At 38.4% G+C, this 16,518-nt stretch overlaps 1 protein-coding gene, 1 long non-coding RNA gene and 1 other non-coding gene across 3 annotated transcripts in view; all 3 read right to left on the reverse strand.

Annotated features, from left to right (window-relative positions):
* The window catches only part of LOC134794465 (organic cation transporter protein-like), a 30,935-nt gene extending 21,775 nt beyond the window's left edge, over positions 1-9,160 (reverse strand). Inside the window, exons 1-2 of the mRNA XM_063766282.1 lie at positions 9,119-9,160; positions 3,638-3,801 (exon numbers count right to left, since the gene is read on the reverse strand). Of these exons, the coding sequence (XP_063622352.1) occupies positions 3,638-3,801; positions 9,119-9,145 (191 nt within the window). The 5' untranslated portion in view covers positions 9,146-9,160. The remainder of the gene's footprint in view (positions 1-3,637; positions 3,802-9,118) is intronic.
* The window catches only part of LOC134794469 (uncharacterized), a 585,842-nt gene that overhangs the window by 352,285 nt on the left and 217,039 nt on the right, over positions 1-16,518 (reverse strand). The window lies entirely within an intron of this gene.
* On the reverse strand, positions 5,342-5,414 carry Trnas-gga (transfer RNA serine (anticodon GGA)). Its single transcript has one exon. It is a non-coding gene; the product is annotated as a tRNA-Ser (tRNA).

Raw genomic sequence — 16,518 nt, forward strand, 5'->3', positions numbered from 1 at the left:
ATCATGTGTCGTTATACCTGTAAGGCACCTCGGCGGCCGCGAAGACGTAGTTGAAGTTGCACATGGCCAGGACAGAGTCTCTGAAGGAGAGCAGCAGAAGCAGCAGCAGCTGGTACTTGCCGAAGCTGCCCAGCTCGCACAGGATGCCGTCGAAGTTGAAGTTTTTTTGCACCGTATCTTATAGTAAGTCTTAAAGTTCGTCTTTAAAAAAGAGTTGTATTATGTGTCGTTATACCTGTAAGGCACCTCGGCGGCCGCGAAGACGTAGTTGAAGTTGCACATGGCCAGGACAGAGTCTCTGAAGGAGAGCAGCAGGAGCAGCAGCAGCTGGTACTTGCCGAAGCTGCCCAGCTCGCACAGGATGCCGTCGATGAAGATTTTTTGCACCGTATCTTATAGTAAGTCTTTTAGTTCGTCTTTAAAAAGAGTTGTATCATGTGTCGTTACCTGTAAGGGACCTCGGCGGCCGCGAAGACGTAGTTGAAGTTGCACATGGCCAGGACAGAGTCTCTGAAGGAGAGCAGCAGAAGCAGCAGCAGCTGGTACTTGCCGAAGCTGCCCAGCTCGCACAGGGTGCCGTCGATGAAGTTTTTTTGCACCGTATCTTATAGTAAGTCTTAAAGTTCGTCTTTAAAAAGAGTTGTATCATGTGTCGTTATACCTGTAAGGCACCTCGGCGGCCGCGAAGACGTAGTTGAAGTTGCACATGGCCAGGACAGAGTCTCTGAAGGAGAGCAGCAGAAGCAGCAGCAGCTGGTACTTGCCGAAGCTGCCCAGCTCGCACAGGATGCCGTCGAAGTTGAAGTTTTTTTTGCACCGTATCTTATAGTAAGTCTTAAAGTTCGTCTTTAAAAAGAGTTGTATCATGTGTCGTTATACCTGTAAGGCACCTCGGCGGCCGCGAAGACGTAGTTGAAGTTGCACATGGCCAGGACAGAGTCTCTGAAGGAGAGCAGCAGAAGCAGCAGCAGCTGGTACTTGCCGAAGCTGCCCAGCTCGCACAGGATGCCGTCGAAGTTGAAGTTTTTTTTGCACCGTATCTTATAGTAAGTCTTAAAGTTCGTCTTTAAAAAGAGTTGTATCATGTGTCGTTATACCTGTAAGACACCTCGGCGGCCGCGAAGACGTAGTTGAAGTTGCACATGGCCAGGACAGAGTCTCTGAAGGAGAGCAGCAGAAGCAGCAGCAGCTGGTACTTGCCGAAGCTGCCCAGCTCGCACAGGGTGCCGTCGATGAAGTTTTTTTGCACCGTATCTTATAGTAAGTCTTAAAGTTCGTCTTTATAAAGAGTTGTATCATGTGTCGTTATACCTGTAAGGCACCTCGGCGGCCGCGAAGACGTAGTTGAAGTTGCACATGGCCAGGACAGAGTCTCTGAAGGAGAGCAGCAGAAGCAGCAGCAGCTGGTACTTGCCGAAGCTGCCCAGCTCGCACAGGATGCCGTCGAAGTTGAAGTTTTTTTTGCACCGTATCTTATAGTAAGTCTTAAAGTTCGTCTTTAAAAAGAGTTGTATCATGTGTCGTTATACCTGTAAGGCACCTCGGCGGCCGCGAAGACGTAGTTGAAGTTGCACATGGCCAGGACAGAGTCTCTGAAGGAGAGCAGCAGGAGCAGCAGCAGCTGGTACTTGCCGAAGCTGCCCAGCTCGCACAGGATGCCGTCGATGAAGTTTTTTTGCACCGTATCTTATAGTAAGTCTTTTAGTTCGTCTTTAAAAAGAGTTGTACCATGTGTCGTTACCTGTAAGGGACCTCGGCGGCCGCGAAGACGTAGTTGAAGTTGCACATGGCCAGGACAGAGTCTCTGAAGGAGAGCAGCAGAAGCAGCAGCAGCTGGTACTTGCCGAAGCTGCGCAGCTCGCACAGGGTGCCGTCGATGAAGTTTTTTTGCACCGTATCTTATAGTAAGTCTTAAAGTTCGTCTTTAAAAAGAGTTGTATCATGTGTCGTTATACCTGTAAGGCACCTCGGCGGCCGCGAAGACGTAGTTGAAGTTGCACATGGCCAGGACAGAGTCTCTGAAGGAGAGCAGCAGAAGCAGCAGCAGCTGGTACTTGCCGAAGCTGCCCAGCTCGCACAGGATGCCGTCGAAGTTGAAGTTTTTTTTGCACCGTATCTTATAGTAAGTCTTAAAGTTCGTCTTTAAAAAGAGTTGTATCATGTGTCGTTATACCTGTAAGGCACCTCGGCGGCCGCGAAGACGTAGTTGAAGTTGCACATGGCCAGGACAGAGTCTCTGAAGGAGAGCAGCAGAAGCAGCAGCAGCTGGTACTTGCCGAAGCTGCCCAGCTCGCACAGGTTGCCGTCGAAGTTGAAGTTTTTTTTGCACCGTATCTTATAGTAAGTCTTAAAGTTCGTCTTTAAAAAGAGTTGTATCATGTGTCGTTATACCTGTAAGGCACCTCGGCGGCCGCGAAGACGTAGTTGAAGTTGCACATGGCCAGGACAGAGTCTCTGAAGGAGAGCAGCAGAAGCAGCAGCAGCTGGTACTTGCCGAAGCTGCCCAGCTCGCACAGGTTGCCGTCGAAGTTGAAGTTTTTTTTGCACCGTATCTTATAGTAAGTCTTAAAGTTCGTCTTTAAAAAGAGTTGTATCATGTGTCGTTATACCTGTAAGGCACCTCGGCGGCCGCGAAGACGTAGTTGAAGTTGCACATGGCCAGGACAGAGTCTCTGAAGGAGAGCAGCAGAAGCAGCAGCAGCTGGTACTTGCCGAAGCTGCCCAGCTCGCACAGGGTGCCGTCGAAGTTGAAGTTTTTTTTGCACCGTATCTTATAGTAAGTCTTAAAGTTCGTCTTTAAAAAGAGTTGTATCATGTGTCGTTATACCTGTAAGGCACCTCGGCGGCCGCGAGGACGTAGTAGAAGTTGCACATGGCCAGGACAGAGTCTCTGAAGGAGAGCAGCAGAAGCAGCAGCAGCTGGTACTTGCCGAAGCTGCCCAGCTCGCACAGGTTGCCGTCGAAGTTGAAGTTTTTTTTGCACCGTATCTTATAGTAAGTCTTAAAGTTCGTCTTTAAAAAGAGTTGTATCATGTGTCGTTATACCTGTAAGGCACCTCGGCGGCCGCGAAGACGTAGTTGAAGTTGCACATGGCCAGGACAGAGTCTCTGAAGGAGAGCAGCAGGAGCAGCAGCAGCTGGTACTTGCCGAAGCTGCCCAGCTCGCACAGGATGCCGTCGAAGTTGAAGTTTTTTTTGCACCGTATCTTATAGTAAGTCTTTTGGTTCGTCTTTAAAAAGAGTTGTACCATGTGTAAGGGACCTCGGCGGCCGCGAAGACGTAGTTGAAGTTGCACATGGCCAGGAAAGAGTCTCGGAAGGAGAGCAGCAGGAGCAACAGCTGGTACAAACAGCAACACTCTTAACTGTCCATTGCTGGACCTTATTACAAAAGGCATAAGGTCTAGCGATGGACAGTTAACAGTGTGGGCGATGGTGCTTACCGAAGCTGCCCAGCTCACACAGGGTGCCGTCGATGAAGTTTTTTTTGCACCGTATCTCGTAAGTCGAAAGGGGCCCACTGATTAACAGTCCGCCGGACGGTATCGGCCTGTTAGTTATTCGGAACTGTCAACATTTTGTTCTAACTGAAAGTTCTAAGTTCGTCTTTAATAAGAGTTGTACTATGTGTCGTTACCTGTAAGGGACCTCGGCGGCCGCGAAGATATAGTTGAAGTTGCACATGGCCAGGAAAGAGTCTCTGAAGGAGAGCAGCAGGAGCAGCAGCAGCTGGTACTTGCCGAAGCTGCCCAGCTCGCACAGGATCCCGTCCAGGTTGAAGCCCTCTGTAGGCTCTTCTACCTGGAAATAAATAAATATTATAGGACATTCTTACATAGATTGACTAAGTCCCACAGTAAGCTCAAGAAGTCTTGTGTTGTGGGTACTCCTTAGAGCATTTAATAACTGAAGTCGCCTTTAAGTGCTTACCCCTCTGCCGAAAACTTGTACAATTGTGCAAACTTTTGTATGGACTGACATGGCTATTTGTACGTTACGTACAAATCATATAGAAATAGCAATACATTTGACGCCCCCTGCATAAATTGGCAGACTTTTTCGTATAGAAAATGACAGCCATGACATCTCCAGTTACTAAATGCTGTAAGGGGTACTCAGATAACTATATATATAATATACAAATATATAGAAAACACCCAAGACTCAGGAACAAATATCTGTGCTCAACACACAAATACCTAAATGCCCTTACCGGGATTCGAGCCCAGGACTATCGGCTTCTGGGTTCGAAATACATTTAAATTTAATTTAGCGTCAGCGAAGGTCTCCGTTACAGCTTGGGCAAAAATATCGGATGGTTTCCTCTGCAGGTCGCATTTCTTAAGCGATTCTCGTGAAATTTTGTGAAATGGTTCTTTATAGACATTTTAAAGTGAAATAAATGTGAAGTGATCAATCCCTCCAGTGGTGAAGGCCGGATCCGAACGTGGAAACGTGGTCTTTAGCTATCGCGTATAACTCCTTGAACCCCTAGGCCACCTCGCTACAGCGGAACCGGTCCCAATTTATCGACTTTACGTAACCCGTTTAAAATGATCTAGTCTCACGGAAGTTTTTAAGTACTTAAAATTATGAGTAAGTTTTTAAGTACTTACTATTCATTATGAAAATGTATAATGTAAATGTAATATTCAAATCAAATCAGGCGGACCCCGGGTCCTAGGCGGACTCCGGGTCCTCGCGCCCCGCGCGGGGGCACAGCCGGGATTGACGCCAGGATGATGATGATGAATATTCAAATCAATATTATTTAAAAAGAAATTATTAACAAAACATCAGTTGTAACATTTTACATACTTAGGTCCTTAATAACTAAAATAAATTTAAAATTAATATTTAATCTACTGTACCTTTTTTGGTTGCATCTCTGTATTTTTTAATTGCGTTTTTGGCACTGTTTCAGCATTGTTTTCAACAACCGTTGTGCCTTGTGTATACATTGTTATAAATTAATATTTTACGTAACATAGAAACGCGAAAATAGAAACGTGACTTAGCAAAACGGGTATAAAAGGTTATCAATGGAAACTTTATGCTATAAAATGATTTTCTCATTTTATGTATACAGGAAACAAAACGTGAGAATGATTTTATAGATATTATTTGATTTAATGAATTATAGGTACCCGAAAGATAGATTCAAATTAGCTACTATTATTAATTTTATTAAAATGTACGAATTACACTAATTTTAACATTTTTTCATATTGAATTTCGAAAAATCATGGGGCCTTATTAAATTTAAATACGAGCAAGCTTAGCAATAATATTTAGGTACCAATAGGCGGATTTTGTATTAAAGGAAAAATGGAAAAATTTACGCTTCCGGCAGGACTTGAACCCGCATCCTCCACAATCCGTGTGTTGCTCTTAACCAATTGAGCTACGGAAGCCTACCAGGACATCGCAAATCTTTTCATTCCATTCTTTATGTAAACACGCCTTTGGGGTGGCGTATAATAATATCGAATAACGCAGAATATCGCTCGCAGACGTATCTGCTTGATAAAAAATTGATTCAATAGGCGGATGTTAAAAAAACATAAATCGTTCCAAAAAAATCTCTTATTGTGAATGTTGAAAAGGTAATATTTTAAATATTTAAGTATATAATAATGGTCATCATTATAATGATGTTGGAAACTGCTACAGTTAAATATGTTGAAGTTAACTACTGATACACTAATTCATGTAGATTTCATTTTAATGCTTGTCTTAGAGCATTTAATAACCGGAGTCGCCTTTAAGAGCTTACCCCTCTGCCGTTTAAAACCTTCCACAATTGTGCAAACTTTTGTATGGACTGACGTTAATCTGACATGGCTATTTGTACGTTATGTACAAATAGCCAAACATTTGACGTGCCCCTCCCCCGCAAAAATCGGCAGACTGTTTTTTACAGAAAATGACAGCGTCTCCAGTTACTAAATGCTCTAAAATGCTTGTAGAGCCTCTACATTTGCTCTACATCTCCAAATCCTATTTGTATAATATATAATATAATTTTCTCTGACAGTGGGAATCATTTATAACCTTATAAACAAGCTTTACTGTTATATTGCAATAGTTAATTTATTTCTAAGATTATGATAATGATAATGTATACGCTGCTGAGATCAGAATCAATAATACGGATGAAACAACGCCCCAAAAGTATCTGCCCATTGTCATATTTTTCCATATAGGGATATTTTACTAACAGAGCGTTCTAAAGTATCTGTCACAGTGTAACTGTTCCACATATATGTAGAATAGGGTATTTTCCTACTAGTCAAATCAGTTACCTTTTTAGAACTGTCAAAACTGAGGCTGTGGCTGGAGCATCGGTGTCCACTTGTGAGGGTATCGTTTCCAAGGAAGTCCACCATGTTCCATTAGAAATAACGTTACAGATTAGCACCAAACAAACCCCTATCACTACTCAACCACAATTCACCATTGAAGCCTCTACACCCCAAAGAAATTTCAGCAAAGCAAATTTCCATCTTTTGTATGCTCAAATAGCTAACACTTGCTGGAATGATACCTATTCTAATAATGAAATTAATGATGCAGTTTCCACGTTCTACAACACACTTAATCAAAATATCGCTTCTTCTGTGCCATTTAAAATGCATAAAATACCTCAGGCCCGATATCCAGTATGGTTCACACCAGAAACTATTAAATTAAATAAATTAAAAAATCAGTACCATAAGCGGTATAAACTGAATAACAATCAATTAGATTATGGCTTTTTTATATACTATAGACGTCAAGCAAAAATACATTTAGAAAGGGATTTTGAAATATACAATAGACGTATACAATTAAACATTAAACGAGACGTTAAGTCATTTTGGTCTTACGTAAAACAACATAGAAAAAACAATGAACAAGCCATATTTGGCGACATGACTTCAGATCAAGTAGCAAAAGAATTTTCGAATTATTTCAGTAGCGTATTCCTACCTGATCCTCCTGCATTAGATATTCACACTGCTATTAAACACTGGGATACCTCCCATCAACTCATATCAATCGACCACATTGACGACAACGATATACGTGTAGCCATAAAACGACTAGCTCCTAAGAATACTCAGGGCCCAGACTTTATTCCACAATATGTAGTGCGCGATTGTTGCGAAGCTTTTATAAAGCCATTGTCATACATTTTTAATCTGTCCATCAAAACCAATACTTATCCCTTGCTCTGGAAAATATCAAAAGTCCTCCCGATTCACAAAAGTGGCTCTAAATCTGATTTCAATAACTACAGGCCGATAGCAGTCCTTTCTGTGTTCGGCAAGGTGTTTGAAACTGTTCTATACAAAAAAATATATCAGCAGTTACGGGGGTGGTTCACTGACTCACAACATGGATTTTTACCAAATAGGTCTACCACATCCAATCTTCTTAACCTTGTAACATACACTACCCACCAGTTAGACGAAAAAAAGCAAGTGGATGTAATATATTTAGATTTCCGAAAGGCCTTTGATAGGATAGACTGTGATGTTTTATTGCAGAAAATGGCCAGGTGTGGTTTTTCTGAATCATTATTAACATTTTTCGCCAATTATCTATCTGGACGCGAGCAATATATTGTGTACAATACAGCTAAATCAGAAACGTACTCCGTCACTTCGGGCATTGGTCAAGGTAGCAGTCTTGGACCTTTACTATTTTTAATAACAATTAACGACCTTCCAGAATATATAAGACATTCCATGATATTGATGTTTGCTGACGACGTTAAGCTCGCTATGCCCATACAAAATCCATGTGATGTAGGTAAGCTCCAAACGGATATCGATAGCGTATATCGATGGGGTGCCATTAATAGCTTACACCTTAACTCAAGTAAATGCGCAGTTATGACATATTCAAGAACATCTCAGACCATTGATAGATCCTACACATTAAACGGCCAAATCCTACAAAATGTAAACTCTATTCGTGACCTGGGTACATGCTGTGACACTAAAATAACTTTTAATAAAAATGTAGTTCGAATTTGTAAAAAATCGCGAAAAGCTCTTGGTTTCGTAGTACGTCAATCCAAATATTTTCATAACCACCACGTCATTACTCTATTATATAATGCCTTTGTACGTAGCCTGTTGAAAAGTAACTATATTGTCTGGTGTCCACACGAAAAAAAATACGTACTTCTCATTGAAAAGGTTCAGAAATCGTTTGTTAGATACTTGTACTGGAAACAGTATGGTTACTATCCCTACATGTATCCTACGCAGTTTGTGTTAGGAATGGTCGGTCATCAAAGTCTTGAGATACGGAGACAACTTGCAGTCATAAAATACTTCATTAGATTAATACGTGGTTCAATCACAAATCCGTGGTTACTGCAATATGTGACTTTTAAAGTACCTACGCCATTTGTGAGAACTACTCTTCGACCCCGCCCCACACCTCTTTTTATAATTCCCAGCACCAACACAGTAACTTTAGTCACTAGCCCTCAGTATGTAGCACTGAACCACATAAATAATATTCTTCTATTCGACCCCCTGACGGACATATTCTCACAGGAGGAACCGAGACTCCTAGCCACCGCAACTCGGTACTTGGAGTCGATCTCCACACCTACGACTATACCGTCATAGTTTAGTATTAGTCATGTATATATTATATAGTAATACAATAATTTGTTATGTTTATAACTTACATGTTTGGTATACCTGTTAATGTAAGTTGTCAATAAATAAATAAATGATGATGATGATGAAAACGATTTGCTAATATGGAATTTATATGAAACATTACATCGTGACGTCACGGTCAACTCACCTACTTTTTATATTTCTATCCGATTTATTAAATAAAACTTGTGTTTAAAAATATTTTTATGTATTTTTCATGAGAGACTTGTGAAACAGTTTTGGAGGCTCCTTGTACCCCTACGCGTTCGCGTTAGGTGTCATTTTGTATGGGATTTTGAGTTTCCAAAACTTCCCACGTGGCACGCTGTTCATAATCCCATACAAAATGAAACTTAACGCAAACGAGTACGTCACGACACGCTATTGAATGAAATGTACACTAGGGGTTCTGTACATTTTATTTTTAATTTAGTATTTTTTCACTGACTTACCTTTTCTTTAATATCCTTTGCTGTCATGTTTACAGACTATCGCACTATCACTAGTATCACAGAATTCAGCATATCTGGAACAACGAGCACAGTTTTAACACAAATGTACACACACTAGATACTAACGAAACTAATAGGAATTTCCATAAAATTTCGTAACGCTATGGAAGTATTAATTATTAAATTAGAAAAAAGGAAAGTCCAGATAAAAAAAAAAGATATGATGTCTGTGACTATCATCAGAAGTATCATAACGAAATTATCATACTGAAAACTTTTTTTATAATACAAACAGATAATTAAATAGAAATTTTAGTTGAGAGATTCCAGTAGGATATATTATTGATATACGTAATTGCTTTGAATAATTTTGTATGCAGTATTTTTTTTATTTTTGGGAAAGATAATAAATTGTGGGCTATAGCCCAAGCCCTCTCTCATGAGAGAAGGCCTGTGCCCAGCAGTGGGACGTATATAGGCTGAAATTATTATTATTATTAATACATCGTGATATGTCAGTGATTCTTTATTATTTGCATTGATGCGTGTCGCTTAAATGTATTAAAATTATTTTACGAATCTTTGGAAATCTCATAAGTAAGTAAAGATTTTTTTTAAGAAGAAGACGTAGAGTAGTAGTTTTGGAAGGTAGAGATTTAGATAAGTATTCATAATTGTTTTAATTATTTAGTGTATGTACGTACAATTGGTTGTATGACTTGTATGAAATTGCACTGCTAAACTAAGCGTATTGGGTTTTATACTGTGAACAATTATACACGTAAGTGCTTTACATAAGCCATTGTAACGTACATCATTTGGAGCCGCGTCACACTACCGTTCCTAAGTCAAGTCTGAAAGTCCCATAACTGTCTAGTCAACGCAATAACGTCATCATGCGATTGAGATAAATGTGACGTTTTATTTTATTTTTATTATGAAAATAATTAATAATGCTTATTGTTTACACTATATGCTTAGTTTGCAATGTGTTTACGTCATGTCAATTAAATATTCTATTTACTAAACTACTAAAAACACGTAAGAAATTGAACCTGTGTACCTATATAGTTAATACATATACATATGTCTTCCTACCCCAACGCATGTGTTTTATAAATAAATGGGTTGAAAACTTTGTTGTACACAAAGTCGTCAACATGGGGGCTTGATTGGCAATTGTATACTTAGCTTTTGATCAACACAAAAGCTTTATACGTTACACCTATTGTTTCTAAATAGTTAATAGAATCAGGCGTTACTTTGCGGAATACCATTAATTAAAACAAAAATATTAGCGCGGATTAGCAAACGCTAATCCGCGTTATAATAACGTGCTAGTCAATTAGTGCTAATTAACCCTACTTGCGTATTTTTACATGCAATTAATGACGAGAAATGTTAACGCCCGACCGTCGCCATCTCCAGAATCTCCTAATAATGCCTCGTAGGGGCGAAACATCTGTTGAGTTTTGTAACTTCTGGTGGTGGTTTGATAAATTTATTTGAATATTTATTAACTACGAGTATGGGACCTATATTAATAGGGGGTCATTCATAAAATAAAATTTACGTAAGCAATTATAACGGCATTGACTAGAACGTTATTATTTCGCGTATTAGCAAAGTGATATTTTTGTTTTTAACCAATTGTTTCGCTGTTATCTCGGGATTCTTTTTTAAGTTACAAATTATTCAACACGTTTATGCTTTGTCTGTCCGTTTATAATACTTTAAAGTAATGAAAATATTTCAACTGACCAAATATTGCGTCTAGCTTCAGATCCTGTTCTTCTGACCTAACGTAGAGCAACGCGCAGTTCCCTGATATTATAAATACTACGCACACACGTTCATGCTGATGCGTATATCACTAAAATATAACGTGTTTTATTACATTTTCATATAACATATATAAGACTATTATGATAAGCAGTGTCCGCGGCTGCGCCTTACCTTAATTCTGTAACCTGGAGAATCTGTAGGGCTGCTGTTTTTTTTTTATATAGAAGGCAAACGAGCAGACGAATCGCCTGATGGTAAGCGATTACCGTCGCTCATGGACACCCGCAACACCGGGTGAAGTGGGTTGCAATAGGAGTTGGTACAAGAATCCATAATCGCTTCAGCATACGTAATACTTAGGTAGTATTTTTCAAACAGCATGGGTTAAGGTGACACATGTCATATCCATACAATTTATAACAATAAAACCCAAAATCTCTCATAATGGTACTGAGATGACATGTGTCACTGTACCCATGCTGTTTGAACCATAGTTTAGTCGTGAAAATAATTTTCCCAATTGCAAAGCATACACCTGACAAAAGTCTCTTTAAGGCACAGCGGTTGACTGGTAGAGAATGCCTTAAGGCATTAAGTCCGCCATTTGTACTAATTATTTTATGTGCGATAAAGTTTATTGCACGCCTGTGAATATCTTATATTTACTAATGATATGAAATAAATATTTAAAACAAAGAAATAAGCTATACTTATTTGTATGTTGGTTTATGTTTTATTCACAAATTGATAAATAGCTAATTAATATTAAACGTTTTCCTTCAAATAAGCCACTGGACTAATTACTTACAATAAAAGCTAATTAATTGAGTGGTTAACCGTGTATAGGTAGGTACTATGAATCATTTAACCAAATCGTCTTTACTCCATAAATTACGTCATCGATTTTTGACGATTTTTTGACCCCCCCCCCCTCCCTAAAATCATCCAAAAACCATGCTTCGAATGACCCCGTTTCCTCCCACGTCATGCTACCATCATCCGATGTCCAGCCCCCCCCCCCCCCTAATTTGAAATGACGTAATTTATGGATAGCCCCCTACCCATTACATGGACAATAATGGACATAGTGACCATTGTAAAAATCAATGTACCTATTTTTTTTGTCTTTTTAGACAACCTACTGCCGATATTCATAAATGTATTTAGTACAAACATCGTTTGTCTTTATCTGTCACTTTTACATTTACATATAAAAGAAAGGAACAAAACATAGTCGTTTTAACATATGATCATAGGTTAAAACCACTTGGCCGTAGTGGGGTAAATTTTATAAGAAACGGGAATTATAATACAAAGTTTTTAACACTCAACTACTTATTCTATTTCATTCCTATTCCATTTAAAAAGTAGCCTTGTATGGAGACTTCTTTTTAAACGACATAGGAATGAAATATAATAACTTATTATTATCTTTATCCATCATTCTTCTTAGGCTAGGGTTTTTATAATATGAATATAAAAGTAAAATATAAAAACACTTACAAAACAATAAAAATACATATAAACACATTATAAAAAACCTAACCTAGGGTGCCGCCAGCAGCGGGGCAAGGCCCAAGCTACCGGTGGTCAGGGCTGCAGAGAGAGGAACCGACGTACTATCCGCGCCGTGTCCAAGATCACCGCCTTCTGCATCTGAGCCTTAATCCAACCACCACTTATTATTATTAAGTTTATGAGTGTTAAGAACTTTGTCTTTTTTCTACCCGTGTCTTATATTTACATTATTTACCCCATCTGACCCGATTACCAACCTACGTTTTGTTTCTTTCTATTAAATATGGTTTCTTTGCAGCTATGAATATAGCACAGACCGCAAAATACGCACATTGCAGGTTATTTTGCCGATTGCTATGACTTACTATAACATTAATGACCTAAAAGACATTGTTTCTTTAAAAATAAGCCTTTTTGTCTATGATTCATGTATCGTAAGCACAGTAAGTTATGATTCGCTTAACCGCAAAAATATGAAATGGTTTTGATATACTTTTTAAAATTAAGGTGACGATTCAAATGTACCTAAGTATTGATAAATTTAAGTATACTCATTGCGCAAAACTCGTGTTTTTTTAATTCCATACTTTTTTTTAAGGTTTGTTTAGTATATAGCATGCAAAATACGAGTAAGCAATTTATCTCATTACTGAAACAGTGATTCCCAGTACTGTTACAAGCCTGCCAAAAATATGTCTGAACAATGGTTGTGTATGTACATGCTTATTACTCTTATTAGGAGCGTTACTAACGGGTACTATCCCGTACTTCTATGGAACGAAGACGTCATATGACTGGTCAAATATATTTTAGCAGATCTATTGAAAAACGAATATACCTAAAACAAATATGCTAGTTATTAATAGGTACCTATGATTTTACATAAGGTACCTGCGAAAAAGAAGGCCCAATGCAATTTTGTTTATGGTACAGTCGACGTCAAAGATTACACTTTACACGTTACTAGCGAACATGGACGCAAAAACCTATGAAATTTTGAAATGAAGGCAAGCGAACCGGGCCTTCTTTGGCGCAGGTACCATAGACTGTTGATACTAAATTGTTATGCTGTGTGCTGTTGTTATGATAAGACTCACTGCTCGCAGGCGATAATATTATTTTAAAATTTAGCTTTGCATTGTTGAAAGTTTACTTTCGGGAAGTATTATCGTCCCTTATTTGATATTTAGCCCAGTTACACTTTTTCGTTGTCGAGACAAAACGACATCATTACAAAGTGGGTCTGGACATTTTCCAAAACGCACTTTTATTTTAATAAACAAAGAAGATTCAGAAATATGCTTATGTTGTGACGTCTACCTTTAATACGTTCAGAAATACTCCACAATGATGACTGCACATGATACAAAAAGCTTTATTGTTCACGCTGAAACGGAGATGCTTCGGTCAATTATAATGCTGGCGTAATGTAGGCACATTACGGTACTAAACCATAGACAAAAAAATACATAGTACTCACTCCGTACATCAGTTTTAATCCCAAAACGACTATTATTTTCGTAGTCGACATCTAGCATCGAGTAGCGGAATTATCAGTACTGATACTTGACAATAGATGTTGCAAAGACCGAAAAGTTTAATGCTTAATAATTTTCAGCTAATATTATAACCCGATTAACCGGAACTCTATTTTCAACTCCTTCTGCTTTTAATATTAGTTGTAAATGATTGTGTCAATACAATTTTCGTGAGTTGCGACACAAGAGAATTCTAATATCAAGTAGCGGTACTGATAATTCCGCCACTCGATGCTAGATGTCGACTGTGAAAATCTGAAAATAATAGTAGTTTTGGTACCAAAACTGATGTATGGAGTGAGTTCTCTATTCTTACTATAATTCTCTATGACTAAACTTAAAAGTTTATGTGATGTTACACATATATTGTGTTTTAGATACAATGTGCAAAACTTGTATTAGTTTCACTGTGTTATATTTATGACAAGGTATCGCGGGTTCTCACTATACACTCATCCGTTTTAATACTACGTATGTATTTTAGACTATGACTAGACGATGACTTAGGTCACAAAGTAGATGCTAAGACTGGTAATCTTGTGACGTCTAGGATACGTAACATTGCTGTGTACGTCGTTGTAAGAGCATCATATACCTAATATCAAAGACATATGTAACTTCGTATAAGACGAATAAAGTCTAAGGAAAAAACGTGCCTCGGAATAGGGAATATTAGGCAAAGCTCTGCGTAGGTGGCACCTTTGTGGCACATACAGTAAACAAACCACATTGACACATGGCCTACCGCGAAACAAGAAAATCGAAATTGCGTTATCTAATCTCTCTATCACTCTTGCATATTCGAGCGATAAAGAGGCAGATAACTATATTTCGATTTTCGCGTTTACCGGTAGGCCCTTGTTAACAAACCGCCTTGATGCATCAATGTCATATTTTATTGTCTGTGAAAACTTGTCAAAAAACAGTTTAAGGCACAGTATGTATAAGTTAGTCTATTAATTTACTGAGTCGGTAGTGCTGCACTCTGGCGGCAGAACATTGCAGTAATATCTCCTATTCAAGTAAAAGTCATTCTCGAATAGATGCCGCACACACCTTTAGCCTATCCTCGGCTAGATGGCGGGACGACACCGTTTCATATTTAACAACTTTAACACATAGATATCAGTGAATGAACATGGATCAAAATGATATAAAAATAATAAAATAATTTATCCATCTAAATACATTTTTTGATAACTTTATACGTTTTCATTTTGAGTTTTAGTCGTGTGTCGATAGATGGCAGTAAATTTACAGTGACTACAAAATTTACAATGACAAGACCCCTCTATACTATCTATTCTTTTTGCTAATATGTTTTGATCGGTATTTACCTGTAACCGTGCCACGAGTCACTGGCTCAACACTGACATACGCCTACGTCTAATATGCCAGTACGAGCGAGAGATGGATAGAAAGTAAGTTACTCTCACGCTAGCGTTTATGTCAGTGCCAAACTGGTGGTAACTGTACTGGTGATTGCTTCCAAGATCAAAACCTTAGATACTTTCTTTGTCGTCACACTCTTGTCAGAGTAGTCGTGGTCGTCATATCAGGGCCGGTGGTAAGCTTCACAATCCGTCGCCATTCCTCCTGTACTGTAGCCCTTCTTGTACATTCATGGAATGGTTCATTGAATGCACTTTTGACTAGGTCTGACCAACGCATACTTAACACAAGAACTTTACGATCGGACGCCGACATATCAATGAATTCAAGAATGTACATATATAAGGTGTATATATCCTTAAGCAGTTAAGGACCCTTATCTCTAGTGACAATCTTAAAGAAGCGTACTATGCATATGTGCACTCAATCCTTTCATACGGAATCCTGTTATGGGGAAATGCAACAGATTTTGAGCGAGTCCTAAAAATGCAGAAACGTACAATCAGAGTCCTAGCTAACGCAAAGTACAGAGATAGTTGTAGGGACCTTTTTAAAAGCCTAGGAATCTTAACATCAGTGTCAACATATATTTATGAGGTATTATTATACGTAAGAAAAAACCAGAGTGAATTTGTATGTGCTAGGGATATCAGTGTTCGCCCAACAAGGTATCCAGACAATCTGAGGCCAATAAAAAGTAGATTGAACATTGCTAAAAAATCCCCCAAGATAATGGCTCAGAAATTGTATAATAAGCTGCCAAAAGAAATTAAAGCCGAAACTAATATCAACACGTTCAGTCTCCAAGTAAAGAAATTGCTACTCAATAAGACAGTGTACAGCATAAAGGAATACCTAAATAATGAATATAATGCCACCTCAAATATGTAATTTAATATTGTAATTTGTAAACAATTATAGCATGTATTATTTATTAGATTAATTTTAATATTTTTTGACGATCTTAATATGTATTCATCTTTATATTCGGTTGTAATAAAAACATGTAATACTTATTGAGAAATAAATGAATCTAAATCTAATCTAAATCTATAGGTACAGGTACACATAATATTTATCGTCGCATACCTTCACGGGGTTTATAATTATATAACAAAAAATATTTTATATAACTTTACGTGATTATGATTTGGTTAAATGCATTGA

The sequence above is a fragment of the Cydia splendana genome, chromosome 10, assembly GCF_910591565.1.
Source record: "Cydia splendana chromosome 10, ilCydSple1.2, whole genome shotgun sequence".
NCBI classification, from domain to species: domain Eukaryota; kingdom Metazoa; phylum Arthropoda; class Insecta; order Lepidoptera; family Tortricidae; genus Cydia; species Cydia splendana.